The sequence below is a fragment of the Stegostoma tigrinum genome, chromosome 2 (genome assembly GCF_030684315.1).
Source record: "Stegostoma tigrinum isolate sSteTig4 chromosome 2, sSteTig4.hap1, whole genome shotgun sequence".
Taxonomy (NCBI): Eukaryota; Metazoa; Chordata; class Chondrichthyes; order Orectolobiformes; family Stegostomatidae; genus Stegostoma; species Stegostoma tigrinum.
Window position 1 is genome coordinate 91,476,086 of NC_081355.1, and position 21,364 is coordinate 91,497,449.

The following is a 21,364-nucleotide window of genomic DNA, read 5'->3' on the forward strand; positions in this document are numbered from 1 at the left end:
GCTCACAGTACTCCAGCTGTGACCTAACCAAAGTCCTCTAAACCTCACACATAACCTGCCTGCTCTCAAGACCATTTGCTCTTCTTCACCTGCAACCTCTGCAAGCTGACTTTCAGCGATTGCTATAAAAGAGCATCCAAGTCTTGTTGCACCTTCTCCTTTACCGATCTAACACTGGGTAATAACATCTTGCTATTTATGCCAAGTGAGTAAGCATCCCAGCAAGCTTTGTGTCATTAAAACACTAGTTTGTTTCTACTCTTTGCTTCCTGTCTGCTGACCAATTTTCTATCCATGTGGGCATGCTACCCCAATTCTATGCACTTAAATTTTACATACTAATCTTTCATGTGGAATGTTTTTCAAATTCAATTAAACCACACCTACAAGCTCCTCCTTGTCCATTCTACTAGTTATATCCTTGAAAAACTCCAACAGATTTATCAAGCACCTTGACCAATAATGCTGTAGACCGCATAAACATATGTTCAAACAAGATGGATTGCTTCATTGAAGGAGTAAACAAACAATACTTTATTATACCAATTAATTGTAACTTTTCTAGTATCATATTAACATATTTCTTATGACAACCAAAAATGTTCAGGATTTAAAATCAGATCATGCTGCTGCATGTTTCCTACAACTCCAGAACCAAAATAAGCACAATTACTAATTTTAACATTAACTTTTAAGTGGAGCTACAAAAATAAAACAATTTTTCGTTTTATTACATTCATTCAGGAAAGTTACTAAGTGTCTTAATAATTTAAATGTTGCATGTATTAACACCAATTTACAACTTATTTATTCAGAGCAGTCAGTTAAGATACTAATTCTGATTTTTTAAAAACAATCAAGTATTCACAATTATTTTGAATTTTAATGTTTTACAAGAAAATCCCCAATGAAGATTTAAAAAAAAATCTATTTTGACAAAAATCTGCTTATCACCACCAAAACAAAAACATAATAATCTAAAATTGAATCCATCAGATATCAAACAGTATTTAAAATTTCAGTGTACAATATAATGGAATAACCAAAACAGACAATTTAACATTCTGAAGAAAGAAAAATATACTATGTTCCAGTGTCTTAAGTACTATTTTCAAACAACAAAAAAGTGATTACTGTTCTTAAACTATGAATAAGAACAATAGTGCCAAACTGCCATTCTCATGAGAAAGTTAAAACAATTCTACCATTTGCAGTCAGTTCAAGCAACATATTCATGATCAATTTAACAAACAAATGATTATTTCATTGGGTTTGGCTACCAAACAATACCGTCTTCAATCAAGTTCAGTTCATTGGTGTACACAAATACCAGTATCAGATTCCATTTCTGTCAGTGTTACATTTACAATGAATGAAATCAAAGCAAGTGAGAGTAACTATTTGTGGGAGAAGTTTGTTCTTGAAATTAGTTTAGTTATTTCATTAGGACTTTCACGAACCCTCATATAAAGTTGCACTTCAAAGACATTCTTTACTACCTGGCAGCAAATTAAGTAAATAAATCAAGCTTAAGTTAATTTCTGTGATTTAATTGACAAACATCTGCTAGATGACTTTGAGGATTCTTTCGAAAGCATTTCTTTACATTCTTAAATTATACTATACACAGACTTTGTTCTGTATTGCTCATTGGTCGAAGTGAAATAAGGCACTGTACGCATAGGAAATAATATGTCTCTGTGAAAACTCAAAAAATTATTCTATCGCAAAACATTAATGGGCAATCATGGAACACTGGAACGTAGAAACAAATCAAGATCTAGGAAAAGCAGAATAAATAGTTCTAAATGACGCCATCTAGGTACATTTACAGATATTCATGTATGAGAATAATTTCACATATAGGCTATGGTACTGAAAGTGCACCAAAGGACAATGTTAATACAAAACACTGAAATCCGAGTTACTTAAAAAGTGAGTTGCAAGCTTACTGTGGTGTTAGTTTCCCAGAAATATTCTGACTGCTCTGGATCACTAGGCAGGAAGTACACTGATAGCAGAATCATGGCAGAGGTTAATTCAGATTTTCATTTAATGCACTAACCTTTTTTCAAAACAAAAAAGTTAACTAGCTATTTTGATCAAAAATTTGTCAGAGAAGAACCAAATTACCCAGCCACTTGGCATATTCTATTAAGTTTCAAAATAGACTGAGTAACTAACTGTCACTACAAGTTATTGTGTTAGTCTTACTGCATAATTAAAATACAGCAAAGACCAACATCTCAGTGCAAGTCTGAGTTCTACTCAGTTGCACTTTAGGACAGAATAAGTTTCATCTTGAGGATAAAAAAAAACAATAGTTCATGCCTTGGCCCTCACATGCTGAGTGCCAAATTTTAAAGAAACAAACTACAACCCATAAAAAATAAACTTCACTTATTTGAACTATTTAGCATTTTACTTCAAAAAATTATATATATGAGAAAACCAAAATATAAATGTAAATTAAGCTTTTAAAATTCAGTTAATAAAATTTTCATTCAGGTCCATGACCAATGTAAAATGTAGTCATCACTTAAATATCAGCAGCTAAACACAAAATACTGGATTTTACTTTTTTTGGTAAATATGAACAAAACAGGAGTATGATTTATTTCTACATTGACTGATATGTTGTGCTGACATGAATTACTCCATAGTGGCATTTTTCTCATTTTGAATTTCTTGTGGGGAGCTTTGTCCTCCTGAAGCCCTATGATCATACGTTCATTTCTCTTGAGTATGACTTCAGCCCAGCTTTTGGTTTAGAGACCAAATATGTTATCATTGAGTCAAAACTGAAAGATTTGGAAAACTGTGCAAAGCACAAATTTAAATGTTCATATATACTTTCTGGACAAAACTGTCTATTGAAATACAGTGTCATAAAATTCCATTTTATGTAAGAAGAGGATTTACTGTGTGCATGTTGCACTGTTTCAATGAGTCATAATGAAAAAGTCAAGTCCATATTTCTTCTTGAATGCAAATGAAATGTAAGTTACATTCATGCATGTTATGTCTTCTTATTGTAGAGATGAAATATGTATACATAATCCAAAAACTGGATTTTGCAGCATTTCATGCCAGGCACTGGAAATATTCATCATACAAATTGCACTTGCACTTGTATGATTTATAAACCCAATGAGTCCGACTTATGCATACATATAATATAGATTATGAAACCAAGTATTGTACAAATCTGACATGTAACCTTTCCTAAAAAAAAGGTAGTCACCAGTTTATGGAACTAATAATGAAATGATAACGAAACTAAAATTAACATATACTTTGCATTTAAAGGTTGTGTTGTAAATTTTATGCCCTTAAGGGAACACATATTAGGAACAGACCTCATTAACTTTAATTTATTCAATCAGTGTTTGGCAGTTGGCTAAAGTGACAGGTTCTTTGGGAATGATCCCAGCACTCAGGAAGGGGGCAGTTTCCAGATTTGGACACGAGGATGGAAAAAGAGGCAGGCACTAAGCAATGCCTGAAAGGCTTCAAAAACAGGAGCTGCTGGAAAAGCTCAGCAGGTCTGGTAGCATCTGTGAAGGAAAATCAGAGTTAACGTTTCGAGTCCAGTGATCCTTCCTCAGAACAGTGGAAGGCTAAGAGCTCCCTGCTTCTCCTAGTCTACAAGAAATGCTATAAAACGTACTTACCTCATGGAACCATTTTTTTCACTTCCAATTGGTCTGAGAGAGCCTGATATAAATTGATTAACGAAATGTTCTACTTCTCTGTACTAGGGCACTCTCATTTGTTGCTAGCTACTGCAGAACAAATGGCAGTACAACTGTACTTGTCACAAAGGGAGAAGAGATCATATTGCACATTGCCAAAACATATTTTATCCTCCTCCTAACCATTAAAGGGTAAGATAGCGGGAAGTTAGTACCACAGCCATAGTGAAATACACTGCCTATTGCCTTCTGCACACAATTGTAAGGTTTAAAATTTGCAGTCAAACACAAATTCCTAAGAATGAATAAATAAGACTAATAATCTGCGCTCGTGTGCTTAATGTGATTTTATCTACTGCTCAGGTAGGCTTGCCATACTACTGTATGCACAAAACAACAGACAGCAGCTTACACTATGGCCTTAATGCTATCTTTTTCCTAACTTTCCCCTTCAATGGCTGGGAGAGGGGTAAAGTATTTTTTAGCAATGTGCATAGATATAGGACAGATTTCAGATGTAGGTTCTTTACTCAGAGAGTAGAGTAGTAAGGGCGTGGAATGCCCTGCCTGCAACAGTAGTAGACTCACCAAGTTTAACAGCATTTAAATGGTCATTGGATAAACATATAGATAATAATGGAAGAGTGTAGGTTAGACGGGCTTCAGTTTGGTTTCACAGGTTGGCGCAACATCGAGGGCCGAAGGGCTTGTACTGCGCTGTAGTGCTCTACGTTCTATGTACAAAGGGAGAGGGTGTGCTGCCTTTTGCTCTGCAGTGGCTAGTAACAGATGAAACGCCCTTGTATGGAAAGGCAGGGTGTTTCATTAATTTATTTAAATCAGATTTTCATAGACCAAATAGGAGTGAAAAAGAAATGGTTCCAGAAGGTATGTACATTTTTATTGCATTTCTTACAGACCAGGAGGAGCAGGAGTTCCCAGCCTTTCAGACAGTCCCTAATACGTGTCTTTTTTTCAATCCTCACGTTCTTCTAGTGAAAGTACACTAAAACCAACATGGATTCCTTTCATGGCACCTTTCAAATAATGCAAAGTGTAGAAGTATTTGCAGATGGGTCATTTATAAATAAGATTTCTATACATCAAAATTAATTATCAAATTAGCTGCTGTTGATTGCAATGATATCAGTAAAAGAAAATATGAATTTGCAATATTCAATTTAAGCCCTGCAGATTAATTATTGATCGCATTCAAGATTAATCATCCCCTTCATACCTCACATTTACTTTTAATAGTATTCTCAGAAACAAGGAATATGTAAATGCATGTAGATTTTAAAGTAACTTTTTTTTACAGATACACATATAAATAAAAATGCACATCTGATAGATAACTCTGGAAGCACAGAATCAGGAGATTACCTGGCCCATTGTGCCTGTCAGTGCATTATAAAGTTATCCAGTCAATCTCGTTCACCATTTGTCTGAAAAATGTCACTTTCAAGTCTACATGCAACTTCTTTTTTAATGTCATTCATGAATCAGCTTGTACTCACTTTGGGGGTGCATTCTGGATCATACCTCGCTCCATATAAAAAAGATAAACTCCTCTAGCTCTTTCACCAGACATCTTAAAGCTATGACTCTGATTTATCATTTATGGCAATGTTACAGCACAGAAAAAGGACACTCTATTCATCAGGTTAACACTTACTCATTTCTCCACACAATCTACATGATCTAATCCCACTTGTTCACATCACATTCTATTTAATTCCCCTCTTCTTCAAAGAAGTACCTGATTCTCATCAAATGTAATAATGGGCTCTGCTTCAACAACAATGTTTAGGACAGTACTCTACAATGTATGAGAGTTCTAAATTTCTCATAATCTTTGTTAGTGTTTCTTAACTTAACTCCTGAGTCTGACTCTAATTTTTAGACTATATCCTAGTTTTTGACTTCTCTACTCTTAGAGATTGGGAGGAACTACCTACCTAATCAATTCCCATTTGTATCTGAAAAACTTTAATCAAATCACACTTTCACCTTCAAAATTCAAAACGCTCAAAGCTGTGGCCCTCTGAATTGAAATTTATTAGCCACAGATTTAGTGATCGAGTAAAGCTATCAGCATTGCTTTGAAATTTTAAGATTCTATCTATATTACTTACAATGGCATTTTTATCTCATGAGTAAACTTGGATACATGTTACCTTTGGAAATAGAACATGGAGTTAAAACATATCCTTTTCTCTTCTATAAAACAAGGGTAAATCCAGAAAGAACAGAACTTGGTATTTTCTAATATTGAATCCACAGGAGAGTTGTGGCCTGTTTTGTTCTCTATTTACTGAAATTATTTTAATATAGGTATAAGAGCAATGATATTGAAGCTTGAGGCCAAATTAATAGAAATATTAGATGTTGAGGAACGTAAGACATACCTGCAGTGAGTGCAGCGACATGGAATGCAAAGAAATGTGACGCAATGTGTTTTGGAGAAAGGGATGCGTGTTCTCTAAAGGGTAAATTTTTTAGAAACATTCAGAAGTCTGTAAATTTCTAAAGATGTGATTGGAGGCTTTTAAAAGAAAAGCTGCAAAAAGACAAATAGAAGCTGGGGCTTTATTCCTTAGGAGCAATAAATACAAAACAAGGAATTAAAACGACTAACATAACATTGGCCTTTATCACAGGCTTGAAAAAAGCAGTTGAAGAAGCAATATTTCAAATGTATAAAAGCTTGGTCAGAACCAGTATGGAGTTGAGACTCGAGTTTATTCAGAATATATAAATTATTTTCACTGGATTCACCAGAATGTAACAAGGGTTAAGTGATTCAATTCTGAGAACAGGTACAACACTTAATTTGTCTTCTTTTCATTTGAGCAGGTTGAATGGCAATCTAATTGATGTCTTAAATTTAGGAAAGAGATTTCATAGGTTACATACAGAAACTATTTCTTTGGTGTAGGAGGTGAGAATAAATGAGTATAATGTTAAAATTAGAGTTAGGAGTAAAATAAGGAAATCCTTTAATCATGTGAAGATGGTAGACATCTGTTCTCCAGAAAACTGATGGTACACAATCAACTGAAATTTTCAAGATCAAGATATATTGATGTATTCTTGTCAGTCAAGGATATGAGAGGTGACATACAGATCAGCCACAGCTTAATGGATGATAAAGTAAATCACCTAGTTCTGACTTTTTCTTTTCTCTCCCACATCTGAACTATTATTTGCAGCTCTGGCCACACCATTATAGGAAGGATATTAAATTCATGGCAAGGACTTATTAAAAACTCACTACAATTTCAGGAATTATGGACCATACAAATGTGAAATGGAATGCAGAATCTTGAAAACTATTTGCCTTCAGAATGAATCACAGAATCAAAACCTACCAGCTGAGTTTTTCTCATCCTATATCTAAAGACTCAAGGTGTGAATTCTACCTGCTACCACAACCTTGGATCAATTTCTTGTTGTCGTGAAAGAATTCATTGAAGCTGCTCAATAGAATCCCCTGTAAGCACAGATTCTACTGGTGCATTAAACAGGCCAGAGATTCTTAAAGATGGCACTGGTTAACCAATTACAGCCCTTGGTGGAGTTTAAAGCCTCTAGTAATTATCTGAGCAAAAGCTCAATTCTCTCTCTCCCATTTGGGAGCATCCAGAGTTATTCTTATTGATGCCACTGGTCTGCCATTACGGCACACCTGGTAGTCCCAGACAGTGGCAGGGGAAACAGGGACAAGCAATGATCCTGAAAAGGACAGAAACAGTAAAATCAGATCGGTGCAGTCAAATGGCAGTAATTCACATTGTCCAATTGGTTTCCAGTTAGCATTGCTATTACACCACATTTCAGACAGGCTGGTAGAGGGAATTTCACCACAGCTGCAGCTTAAGGACGAATGACAGTGTTGGAATCGACAAGGTTATGTATTACAAAATAAACATGCTGCACAATTTACAAGCTCACATCCTAAAATATAACACCAGTAATTATACATCTGCTTTTTAAGTTTTTTAAAATGTGCGAGTAACCAGCACAATTTGAAGCAGAGGTGGTTTAGATAAGGGTGTACAACAGCAAATGAGTGGCTCCTGAAGAGTAATGCACCTTTACTATCCCCAATGACCTATACCCAGAGCAAATCACAAGAACGGTATTGCGCAAAGCTGTTTTTCTCCAAACTACAAACACTTGGCATAGGACTTTGGACAGGTGGGACAGTACTGTACAGTACAGGGCTTTGGTTCTTTCAGAACGTAAATGATGAAATGTGAGTGGATGTCAATTTATGTGAAAAGTTACTCAATACAGCACATCTTCAGCTACACCTCCATACTTCGACTAGTTATTTGTTTGACTTGTCAAAAATTGTTTCAATTGGCACTAATTCTACAGTGAAGATCATACTTTCATAACAATACTGCTTTATTCTATTACTTTGTATAGTAATTACAACGCAATAATAAAACTATGGAATTTTATAATTGCTGAATCAAAGAACAACTGCTTTTCCTTAACTAACCACACAAAAAGTGTTTCATGGAGTTATTTCATTGTGGTATGAATTATAATAAAATCATCTGCATCTCATCCAGTTAACACATCTCTTCCTTCTTTGGTTGAGGAAGAGATGTTAGGCCTCCAGAAACATTTAACATATCTGCGAATTTCTGTCTGACTGGCTGCAAAAGTGCGGCTTGAATCTGACAAACTCACGTCTTAACAATACAACTTCAACAGAACTGCTGTGAGCTCAAGCAATTCAGCACATGGGGAACCTAGCTACAAATTCAACTAAATATGAATGCAAAGTGAAGTTGCAGTCAATTAAAGCACATAGGTGAAAATCTTCAAAGTTGGAAATTGTTTTCTTGTGGTACCACAAAAATTCAGTGCAACATACTGCCTAGCAAATCTATGTTGCACTGAATTGAGCTACTCTTGATCCTATCAGATTGTAGTGTACTCGATAAACTAAAAACACTTGACAAATACCACAGAAAAGACAAGCCAGGTCAGTGCCTCTCTCTGCAGCAGTGGGAAATGGGCCATTTAGATTATTCCAAATTATCAATTTACCATAGCTTACTGTGTCCACATTTTAAATATTCAAAAGTACAATATAAAATATTTGATCCAGCCTAAATAACCTAACATTCTGATATTTGGCAATTCAAACTATCTTTCATTTAATTGTCCCTTCCTTTTGCCAGAAGTCCCTGACTTTTTGGATTTGCACTAATTCTGAGAGATTGTTGGGGACTGATTCCATGACACTTTCCCTGTCTGAACGTAAACAGAGCTCCATTCTATGGCCTTTCTAATAACCAGTTCAAAAAATATAATGTCCTATGAGGACAGACAGGTCTGAACACCAAGTGAAATCTGGGGTTCAAAATTTGGACCTCTACTAAAGCAAATACCAGGTCACCCTTTTTTTTTTGCCTGACGCTCAATAAAGGATCACTTGTACTGCAGCATTTCTGTTGCACTTCTTGATTACTCTTACTTAAAATGTATGAAAAATTCATTAACTTTTAATCTAATCAGAAGGGTCAAACATGTGACTTCACCAACTGTGCACACAAACATTCGCACATTGAGCCTGTGTTTTACAGTTAAATTGTATTGTTCTACAGTGTAGTTACTAGAAAGCTGGGGAGCTTTCCAGTTCAATGCAAAGCTATTCTAATTTCATGGAATAGAGATGTTTATGACCTGTGAATGAGATGATATTTAAGTAATAAATAGTCCTAAATAATCAGAAGTTAATGGTTTTTAACCAATAACCATGAGGTGATTAAATGAGAAAAAAAAATTAGCAGCATTAATCAGAACCATTAAACTGCATCCACTGGGCTATAAATAAGTTCATTGCTATTTGTGGTGTTAGTGTGTCATGGACTAAATTTTAACTGCCATCAACCTTTTCAATTTCAAAAGATACCCCGGTCCTCAGCAGTTTCTCGAAAAGATGTGTTGGAATGACAAAACTAACAACTTGAAACAGAACAGTTAATAAAACTTGATGCTTTTTGAACAAAGATTTACAGATAAATTCCTTTTTTAAACATCGGTGTTAAGTGTCAGTCATCAGATGTGCTCAATCATCAAGTGGGTTTCCTTTAGATTGATAGAGTGGGCCAAGCACTGATGTGCACTACATTTTCAGATTTGTTTGAATCTGTAGAAATTAGTCAAAATTCTCCAACAAGGGTACTAACTTGCAGCCTGGCATGCTTCCAACGGTTGAATTAAACCTTCCTCGTACACGCGCAGGATGGCTTCACATACAAATTTGTATTGACTCTGGAAAAAATTAAAACTTAAAATGTGATTCCAATAAATCAAACTAGAACAAACATGATATCAATTGGTTATTACAAAAAAAGTTGCACAATCATTTTGTGCAAAAGAATAACATCAGTTTATATCAGGATGTTCAAAGATAACACATTACCATGGACATCATTGATGGCTTCCAACACCCATAAAGAATAGCCACAAAATCTGAAGCACTTTGAGGAAGCTCACAAGGAGTGACAGGTTTTTCTGTTGATCTGTTTTTTTTGCCTTGGAAAATCAATGAGTGCCTGGGAAGTTTTTGAAAACAGGGATGGAGTTGGCAGTGTATTGAGATATGAGGAGAGATTTTCAAAGGCTTAAGTAAAATGTTTGAAAAGATAATTGTCACATGTGGAACTAAGAAAGTGATAAAGGGTTGTCAAGTATTAGGGTGGGGTGGAGGTGGTGGAAGAAGAGATGTTGAGGCGGTTTGAATTCTACTGGATTGGAGCAGGTTGGGCAGATTGTTATCAGGGCGCCAGTGAGTCTGAGGAGTCAGGGAGGTGTAGCTGTGGGAGTGTATGGTAAATTGAGTTTAGATTTAATAGTCACACAGGATTAGACTAGGTTTGCCTAACATTTCTTGGTTAATTTCTAATGGGAGAAGAGTCCACTGACTTCTCCATCATTAATGGGTTAATGTGCTAAATGGGGGAATTGCCCATCAGAATCTTCAATTTCTCAGGCAATTTCCACAGTATCAGCTGTGTCTGGCATTCTGCATTGTCCGAAAACACAACTCCAGCCTCCAGCAATCTGGCCAAACGAACTTCGAGATTAAAGAAATTTGAAGGTTAGGTAGGGTATGGAATTTTAAATTAATTATCAAAAGATGTAATTTTTTGACTTGGTGCCTCCTGTATGTGATTTATCTGTCAAGATTGATTATGGGAGATTCTGGTGCAAACTGCTCAACATTATTTTAATTGCTTGCCAATGTGCAGATCCTAGAATTTCTAGAATGCATTTTTGGTGGGTGGGCTTCCTATGAAAATTATAAGGCAGTGAAGTTTGATAGTCATGTGTGAGATAAAGTCTTGAAAACCTGTATATGGGAGCATGTGAGCTCTAGCATTCAAGTCACTTTAGAAGCTGTACAAGAACAGTATCAGAAAAAAAGTAATTTAGGTGATAACAAGGTTTAGTTTAGATAGCTGTGAGAAAGTGTAGAGGCAAGTGAGGTCACTGGGATGTTTTAAAAGTTCTGGTAGAAGACTTGGCAATCCTGGAAAGAAAACTTCCAACCCAACTCAGAGAAGTAAATAATGACTTGGGATGCGCATCCAAAACTGGAAATTACTGCTAAGCCTTTTATCAAGATCTGCAGTTATAGAGTAATACAGCATGGAAACAAACTGGTCCATGCTGTCCACTCAGTTAGTTCTAATTGCCTGCATTTGGTCCATTTCCTTCTAAACTCTTTCCATTTATGTAGCAATCCAAATGCTTTTTAAATGTTATTATCGTACTTGCCTCAACCACTTTCTCTGGCAGCCCATTCCATATATGCACCACTCGCTGCGTGAAGAAGTTGCCCCTCAGATGCCACTTAAATCTTTCCCCTCTCACCTGAAAACTATGCCCTCTAGTTTTTAATTCCCCATCCCTGGGAAAAAGACTATTTGCATTCATCCTATTTATGCCCCTCATGATGTTGTTGTTGTAAGGGTGGCCATTATTTTTCATGCTTAGAGGTGCACAACAATAACTACATGCATTTGTCTCGTGCCTTTTACATAAACAGTTAAGTGGTAAATTCTCCCAAGTTATTTCAAAGGAACATTATCACAAGATTTGATATGGTTCTTAGAGAGACGGTAAGATAGCAGAGCAAAACCCTGAACATGGAGGCAGGCTTCAAAGTGTTCCTTAGAGGAGGAGAGAAACTTAGGGAAGTAATGCCTTTCTCGAAGTTTATTCCAGACTATAGGTCCATGCAGCTATAGGAACAATGCTAATGGTCAAGCAATTAAAATCAAGGACTTGAACAAAGCCAGAACTGGACAAGAAATCCCAAAAGATTGTAGAAAGTTGCAAGTAGCTTAAAGCAATTATGCAAATTTTAAAATGGAGTTGTCAATGGACAATAATCCAGTACAGGCCAATTTAACAAATGGCAATTTTATAGTCCATGATGGTCTGCTGCACCCAGCTCTCAACAAATGGAACTGAGTGTTAATCAGGTCCTGTCTGGCTTGTAGCACCTGGTGTACCTGTTAAACACAAGGAGAGCTTCCTCCTTTGCAACATCATCCTCCTCCTTGGGAGACTGCTCCCATTCTCCCAGTTCCTCGCACAAGTACTGGAGTCGGGGCCAAAAATCTCTGGTCCTCCTGCTGACCCCATGCATCCTGAATGCCCCTGCAGGAATAATGTCTCTTGATTGGGGGGTATTCCGCCCTTGCAGGTGCCTGCTGCTGCTCCTGGTCTTGCTGTCGGTCCTGATCCTCCTGCATTCCTCTTTCCCTTCTAAAGGAGACAGCCACAGTGACCAACATCCCACCAGCAATAGAGTAAGACTATCTTTGGAAATGATCTGTTGTGGGAAAATTTGAGAGCAAAAGTAGTTCTTAAGTTTTGGAAGAGTCAGTGGTCTCAAACCCTGCAGATGACAGCTGGACAAATTCCTCCAGATAGTGGAAGCATATTGGACCTTGATACAAGGGAAATATCTCTGTCATTCATTCAACTTCAGTCTCAGGTGTGCGCACCAACTTGGCGAAGGTGTATTGCCATCTGAGTGGCCAACACATTACATCAAGAGGAAGGTATTGCTATGCTCAGTTCCTCTTCCCATTCCCATTCCAGACTCTCATTAATCATTCATTCAAATTGTCATTCATACCCCAACCATGAACTGCAAATGGGCAATGAAATTACTGCGTATGAAGTGTAGCTCTAGTGTGCAAACATCTGCCTCTTCAATGTCCTATAGTCTAACAGACATAGCTCTTGATCACTTTGGGTAACAAAGTGTGAAGCAGGATGAACACAGCAGGCCAAGCAGCATCTCAGGAGCACAAAAGCTGACGTTTCGGGATCTCTGATCACTTTGGGAGTTGCTCAGCCATGTTCCATTTTGTATATAGTATTCCGTACCCAGAGAACAGCACGTGATGGCTGGGAATGCTGGTTTATGGTAGGGATTGTCAGTATTGTGGTCTCCCCCAGAGACTCCACGTCTCCTATCACTTCGCATTACCCTCTCGGCCCACTTCCGCCCGGTGGTTAAGAACGGAACTTATGATGAGGACCAAAGATAACGGTTTTTCTCTTCCTGATATTTGGTTGGAGGATATTTCTCTTCATTTGGGACTGGATGTTTGACAAGAAGGGAGATTACTTAGATGATGTACTGGGGAAGAATAGTCTGATTATCACATCAAAGCTTGCAGACAGGTTTAGGAAGAGAAGGGAAGAAAATTTCCCACAGGCACAGTTATATTGAGTACGATTTGTGGCTTTCACAATGCTTTTGAGAGTTTTCAATGTTGAGGTCAAGTGAGGCAAACAGCCCAAGTTTAAGAATATTTTGAGGTCACCTCTATTCTTTTTTAGGGTGCCAAAGGATATCAGGACCACTGTCAGCACGAGGTAGGGGGAGGGAAGGGGGTGGAACACCTTGATCACAGACAGATGTGCTGAATTTCTGGTTCTTGTAGTCAGATGGGTAAGGGAGACACGCTTCAAATAGTACGTACAAGGCACCCAATGATCATGATCATGCAAATAAGGAGGTGCCAAACAGGTGCATTCCCAAATATTGTTACCAAATGAGGATCACATACTCAAGGAGGAATGGCAATTTAAATTCTTCAGAATTTGGGAATGCCAGACGGCTTGATCTGCGTATAGCTTCAGTAAAATACCCAAAAGAGGTACAGTACTAAAACACCTGAACACAGGCTGGAAGAATAACGCCCACAACAAATAGTTTTGCAAAAGACAATTTCGTGCAAATGATTTTGGCTTAAAAGATTGTGATTGTAAATACTCATTATTTACAAAGTTTGCGTAACTTTTCAGGGACGAAATCATGTTGCAGCTATTAATTATTTGCTAGTAAGTACCATAATTTATTAAAGATGCATGGAAGAACATTTAGATTTTCTGCAATTTCTAGTAACTAGCATCCAGCTAATCAACAGGACTAACGTGGAACGCATGATGTATTATGAAATTTTTGAGAAAGAATAACAAGCTCAATTTAAGTGGGAGAAGGGCAAAATGGGTTAACAAACAACATCGTACAATCACTGTCATGACCTGCAGGGTCATCTTACTCTATGCTTTGACAGAAGTATTGCATTACAGAATGCAAGATGGTGCATTAGATCAATGAAGAGGCCCAGTTTTAGCATTCTTAACGGCTTAGTGGTGTTATCACTAGACCGTTAATACAGAGACCCAGGCAATGTTCAGGGGACCTGGGTTCAAATCAGTCACTTCACTGGGAGTTTTCTATAGACCCCCCCAATAGCAACAGAGACAGTGAGGAACAGATTGGGAAATAGATTTTGGAAAGTTGCTAATAGGGTTGTTGCCATAGAAGACGTCAACTTCCCCAATATAGGCAAGAACGTCTGAAGTGCAGAACATTTGTTGGAGAACATTTTGTCAGGTGTGTCCAGGAAGGATTTCTGACTCACTATGTAGATAGGCTGACTAGAGGGGAGGCCATATTGGATTTGGTGCTCAGCAACGAACCAGGCCAGGTGTCAGACCACTTGGTGGGACAGCACTTCGGTGATAGTGATCATAACTCCCTGACCGTTACGATAGTCATGGAGAGGGACAGGAGCAGACAGTACTGGAAAGTATTTAATTGGGGGAGGGGAAATTACAATGCAATCAGGCAAGAACTATGGAACACCAATTAGGATCAGATATTCTCAGGGAAATGCTTGACAGGAATGTGGAGGTTGTTTAGGGAGCAGTTGCTACAAGTACCGGATAGGTTTGTCCCACTAAGGAAAGGATGGTAAGTTGAAGGAACCTTGGATGACAAGACATGTGGAACAGCTAGTCAAGAGGAAGAAGGAAGCTTACTTAAGGTTGAGGAAGCAAGGATCAGACAGGATTCTAGAGGTCTCCAAGGTGTCCAGGAAGGAAATGGAGAATGGACCTAGGGCAGCTAGAACGGGGTAGGAGAAAACCTTGGCAGGTAGGATCAAGGAAAATCCCAAGGCTTTCTATACTTATATGAGGAACAAGAGGATGGCCAGAGCGAGGATAGGGCCAATGAGGGATAGTAGAGGGAACTCGTATGCAGAGTCAGAGGAGATGGGGCAGGTCTTTAATGAATACTTTGCTTCAGTATTCACCTGTGAGAGGGACCTTGACATTTGTGAGGACAGCATGAAACAGGGTGATATGATCGAACAAGTTGATGATAGGAAGGAGGACGTGCTAGAAATTCTGAAAAACACAAGGATAGATAAGCCCAGACAGGATATACCCAAGGTAACTACGGGAAGTGAAGGAAGAGATTGCTGCCCCTTTGGCAATGATCTTTGCATCCTCACTGTCCATTGGAGTAGAACCAGGAGATTGCAGGGTGGAAAATGTCATTCCCTTGTTCAAAAAACGAGATAGGGATAATCCTGGAAATTACAGACCAGTCAGTCTTACTTTTGTGGTGGGCAAATTATTGGAGTGGATTCTGAGAGATAGTATTTATGATTATTTGGAAAAGCACAGTTTGAATGGAAATAGTCAACATGGCTTTGTGAGGGGCTGGTCATCCCTCACAAGCTTTACTGAATTCTTTGAGGATGTGACAAAACACATCGATGAAGGCACAGCAGTGGATGTGGTGTGTATGGATTTTAGCAAGGTATTTGATAAGGTTCCACATAGTAGGATTATTCAGAGAGTAAGGAGGTACGGGATTCAGGAAAATTTGGCTATCTGGATACAAAAGTGGTTGTCCAACAGAAGTCGCAGGGTGGTAGTAGTTGGAAAGTATTCAGCCTGGAACTGGGCGACCGGTGGTGTTCCACAGGGATCTGTTCTGGGACCTCTGCTCTTTGTGATCTGTATAAATGACTTGGATGAGTACGTGGATGGTGGGTTAGTAATTTTGCTGATGACACGAATGTTGGAGGAGTCGTGGACAGCATGGAGGGCTGTTGTAGGTCGCAACGGGACATTGACAGGATGTAGAGCTGGGCAAAGAAGTGGCAGCTGGAATTCATCCCAGAAAACTCTGAAGTGATTCATTTTGGAACGTTGAATTTGAATGCGAATGCAGAATATAGGGTTAATGGCAGGATTCTCGGCAGTGTGGAGGAACAGAGGAATCTTGGGGTCCACATCTATAGATCTGTCAAAGTTGCGACCCAAGTTGACAGTGTTGTAAAGAAAGTGTATGGTGTATTGGCTTTCATTGGCAGGGGAATTGAGTTTAAGAGCCGTGGCGTTATGCTGCAGCTCTATAAAACCCTGGTTAGATCACACTTGGAATATTGTGTTCAGTTCTGGTCACCTCATTATAGGAGAGATGTGGAAGCTTAGGAGATAGTGCAAAGAAGATTTACCAGGATACTGCCTGGACTGGAGGGCAGGTCTTATGAGGGGAGGGTGAGGGAGCTAGGGCATTTTTCATTGGAGCGAAGAACAATGAGAGGTGACTTGATAGAGGTTTACAAGATGAAAGGCATAAATAGAGTGGATAGTCAGGGACATTTTCCACAGGGTGGAAATGACTATTACGACGGGGCATAATTTTAAGGTGATTGGAGGAAGGTATAGGGCAGATATCAGAGGTAGGTTCTTTACATAGAGTGGTGCGTGTGGAATGTGTTGCCAGCAGTGGTAGTGGAGTCAGATACTTTAGAGACGTTTAAGCGACTCTTGGATAGGCACATGGATGATAGTAAAATGTAAGGTATGCAGGGTAGATTGATCTTAGTAGGATAATAGGCCAGCACAACATCGTGGGCCGAAGGGCCTGTACTGCGCTGCACTGTTCTATGTTCTGCTGCCAGAAAATGAAAATTACAAAGCATCTTCCAGCTGTAATCGAGAATACAGTCTACTGTTGCCATGTAGTGTTAGGAGTTAAAATAGGGTTAATGGCACACTGCCGAGAATCCTGCCATTAACCCTATTTTAACTTTATTGTTCCAGAAAACAGGGACCACAGCCACATAGCTTTCAACATTTCAAAACCACCTGCAATAGCAATTGATGAAGGCACTGAAGATGATTTCTTGCTCACTGTCTCAGTGAGGGAATAACACAGGTTATTGATGAGAAAGCGAAAAATAAATTAAGATCCGAGAAATGGGAGGATAATAGATTAGCCAAAAACCATAAACTTGTACATTTGCTCAAAAATTCACTTGAATGTTCTGTCTAGGATTTTGAAAATTAACGGAAGTAAATGGCTTCATTTTTCTCACACATTATTTAAATCGTACCGATGTCTGTACCATCATGGCACGCTGGTCTCGCATTGTTCTAACAATATCCAGTGGGTATACAGGTTGGTTGTTTTCAATTAAACACATTGCTGTCTCCATAGCAATAAGGACACCAGTTCGACCAATTCCAGCACTGCAAATAAATCACAGAAATAAAACCAACTGCAGAGGAGAGACAACACAATTAATATTGATAAGTCTTAAGCATAAGTCAGCAATTTCTATGAACAGTGAGTTGAACTAGATCGACAATGAGAATGTGATTGACATACATAAAAAAACATTTGTAAGACTTAATACACTACACAGCCTTAAAGTGGTTGCATTTGTCACTGATGACAATGCTAAATACTACATATGCAACAACTGCACATGCACACACGTGTCCAACTGAGGTACAAGGCAGATACAAGCAAGCCCAGGGTTCTGAACAGGCTCCATTCTGAACTCCATTTTTACGCACTTTGGAAAATAATGCAGGACAATGTAAAGCAGCTTTTTGTAAGTATAGGAAATGTTTATATATTGCTCTTTAAAGTTACACCCCTATACACAATTGCATTTGTTAAGTCTGAGTGTTTATCAGTCGGACGTTCCTAAATTGAGAATCCCCCGCATTTGAGGATGTCCTTGACCAGGACTTGTGCCTACACTACACCAGGATTAATTGTTTATATAAAAGTTGTGCTACACGTGTAGTAGAAGGTCTCAAATATTTTGCAATTATTTTGTCTGTCAACTTTAGCATCAATTATATGCATATTGGTGGGAAAGTGGTTATCTCTGTTTGTTGGTATCGGTAAATTATGATAATGCTTCAGGTATAATGATTCTGAGATATAGGCTTAATGGATCAACAGGCTTACTCCTGCCCATTGATTTCCTATGTGCCCTTTTACTAATATATTCTGGTTTGGAGATGCAATGCAAGACATAATTAATTCAGACGCAGTGTGGGCTGTCTGGCATTCAATATTATATTCTTCCCATATTCTCCAAAAAACACAAGCATGGGAGGGAAACTGTAATGCAGTTTAGCACAGAAAATAGAAATAAACGGCACCTAGTCTTTTCAAATACCTTGGTAGCAACAAGGAAAACAAAAACAAAATCTTTAGCAGCAGACTTGTGATATGGTAATCTCAGCATTGAAGCTCATGAAGATTGTTTCAAAGGCACAATGTGCTCAGCAGCTCTAAATGGTGGATGATAATGCTGTTTAAAATCAAGGTGGAGATCGCTTGATTCTCAGACTGTAATACATGACAGTAAAAGGAACATTGCTGAGCAGATGGAAGAGACAAAAAATGTCATTGTCAACTGAAATATATTCTTTCACTTTGGTGGATGCATTCTGTACAATTTTAGAGTGCAACTCTACAATGTCCTGCTCACTACCATTCAAACACAAGCAGAAAAACTGGGAGAGTTAGAACAAATGGTCTAATGCTCCAAATTTTCCAACACATTTCCCATATATGTTCTACATATGTCCTGTTTTATTGGCATGGCAGATACAGCAAGGGTAAGTGAGGGTCTAGGCCCAAAACATCAGCTTTTGTGCTCCTGAGATGCTGCTTGGCCTGCTGTGTTCATCCAGCTTCACACTTTATTATCAGGGTAAGTGACACCTTGCTGTACATTGAGTAGATACAGTAACTGGGAGTCCTCAACATTGACTCAGACCCCATGAACTCTCATGGCATCAAATCAAACATAGAAAAATAGGCTAATTGCATTAATCTTGCTAATATCACCAAGTGCCCTCCATTAGTGAATTTCTACCTTTCCATGTTAAACACCATTTGGAAGAAGCAGTGAAGGTAGCAATTGCATGGAATATACTCTGAGTGGGGAACTTCAATGACTATTGCCAGGACTGCTGAGTTATATGGCTACTGAATGAGACCGCAGATTCATGAAGGGCATATTAACCAGACTGGGTGTAGTATGATGAGGAAGCTAACAAGAGGGAAAAATGTCCTGGACCGCATCCCCATCAAGCTTCTTGTCGCAGTCCTGGAACTGAAATGATTGGTGTCCTTTAAGCTAGGTATGATTCAAACACAGGGCTACATGCGTAATAAATATCAAGAGCAGTATATATTAGAGAGAGCTAAATCATCCTACAAGCAACAGATCAGATCATGCAAACAATCTTATGTTGCAGCATACAAGAAATGGAGAAGTCTCAGGCTTAGAGTGATAACTGGATGTGAAATTCACATCACAAATGCCAAAAATTACCATCTCCAAGACAGAAACTAAGTATGTCCTCATAACTTTTAAAAGGCACCATTCGTAGACTATCATCCATGATCAACATCCTACAAAGACAAGAATGTTGTCTTGCCAATAGCAGAAATAACTAAGCAATCCCACAAAGTATCAGACCTAAGCATTGCTGTTTTGACACAAATAGTTGTAATGTTAGTGAGTAATTGAGCGACTGACAGGAAGAGAGGTCCACAAATGTCCCCATTCTTGATGACTGGGTGCACAACACACCAGTTCAAATAAAGCAAATTCAACCAACGTTGAAGAGCCATGTGAATGACTCATTTTCATCTCGACCAGAGGTCCCCAGAATTGTAGATGCTAGTCCTTGGCTAATTCAATTCACTGCATGTGATATTAAGGACTGGCTGAATGTACTGGGCATTGCAAAGATTATGGGCCATGATAACATTCCAACAATAGTACCAAAGACTTGTGCTCCGGGTATTAAGTGCCCACTTTGTCAAGTTGTACCATTAAAGCTGCAATGCTGGTATCCAACTGGCAATGTGGAAATTTCCCTGGTAGGTCCTGTGCATTAAAGGAGGACAAATCCAACGCAGCTAATTGCCACTCCATCAGGCTACTCTTGATCATCAGTAAGTTGTTAAGTGTTGATGATAGTGCAAAAGTGGCACTTGCTCAGCAACAGCATGCTCATGGATCCTCAGTTTCGGTTCTGCAAGGGATGCTCAGCACCTGATCTCAATAAATGATTGGTCCAAATATGGACAAAGCAGCTCAACTCCTGAAGGGACTTTATAATGACAGCCCTTCACATTATACAGCATTAGACTAAGTACGGCGTTAAGAAGTCCTAGCAAAATTATTTTCAATGGGAAATATTGAGGCAGGGGCAGAGGGAGTCTTCACTGTTGGAGTGCCACCTTGCACAAAGAAAGATGATTGTGCCCATCATTTATTTGATGACTGCTGGAGTTCCTCGGAGTAGTTTTTTTAGACCCAACTACCTTCAGCTAATGCATCAATGACCAGCATAAGATCAGAAGTGATGTGGTGCGTGGACAACAGCGTTAATGTTCAGCATCATGGCAGCACGGTTGCTCAGTAGTTAGCACTGCGGCCTTGCAGTGCCAGGGACGTGGGTTCAATTCCATCCTCTGTGTCGAGTTTGAACATTCTCCCAGAGTCTGTGTGGGATTCCACCAGGTGCTCCGGTTTCCTCCCACAGTCCAAAGATGTGCAGGTTAGGTGAGTTGGCCATGCTAAATTGCCTGTAGCGTTCAGGGATGTGTAGATTAGGTGGGTTACATGGAAAGGATAGGGGGATGGGTCTGGATCGGATGATCTGAGGGTTGGCATGGATTTATTGGGCTGAAGGGCCTGTTTCCACACTGTAGGGATTCTACGATTTGTTAGTCCGCAGACAAGCAAGCGAACTTTAGCGTTGTGCAGCAAGACCCAGACAGGCTTGGCTAAAAAGTAACAGTTAAAATGTGTGCCACACATGTCAGACAATAACAGTTTCCAATGAGAGAATCTAACCATTGTCCTTTAAGGTTCAATGGCATTACCACTGCAGAATCCCCTATCAACCTCTTGCAAGGTCATTACTGACCAGAAGGTGAACTAGAGTTGCAACATAAATTCTATGACTGTAACAAATTTGAG

At 38.7% G+C, this 21,364-nt stretch overlaps 1 protein-coding gene across 1 annotated transcript in view; it reads right to left on the reverse strand.

Moving 5' to 3' along the window:
• Positions 1–621: 621 nt before the first annotated feature.
• Positions 622–21,364, reverse strand: part of LOC125462785 (tyrosine-protein phosphatase non-receptor type 3-like) — a 220,406-nt gene continuing 199,663 nt past the window's right edge. Inside the window, exons 22-23 of the mRNA XM_059641119.1 lie at positions 17,453–17,588; positions 622–9,992 (exon numbers count right to left, since the gene is read on the reverse strand). Of these exons, the coding sequence (XP_059497102.1) occupies positions 9,903–9,992; positions 17,453–17,588 (226 nt within the window). The 3' untranslated portion in view covers positions 622–9,902. The remainder of the gene's footprint in view (positions 9,993–17,452; positions 17,589–21,364) is intronic.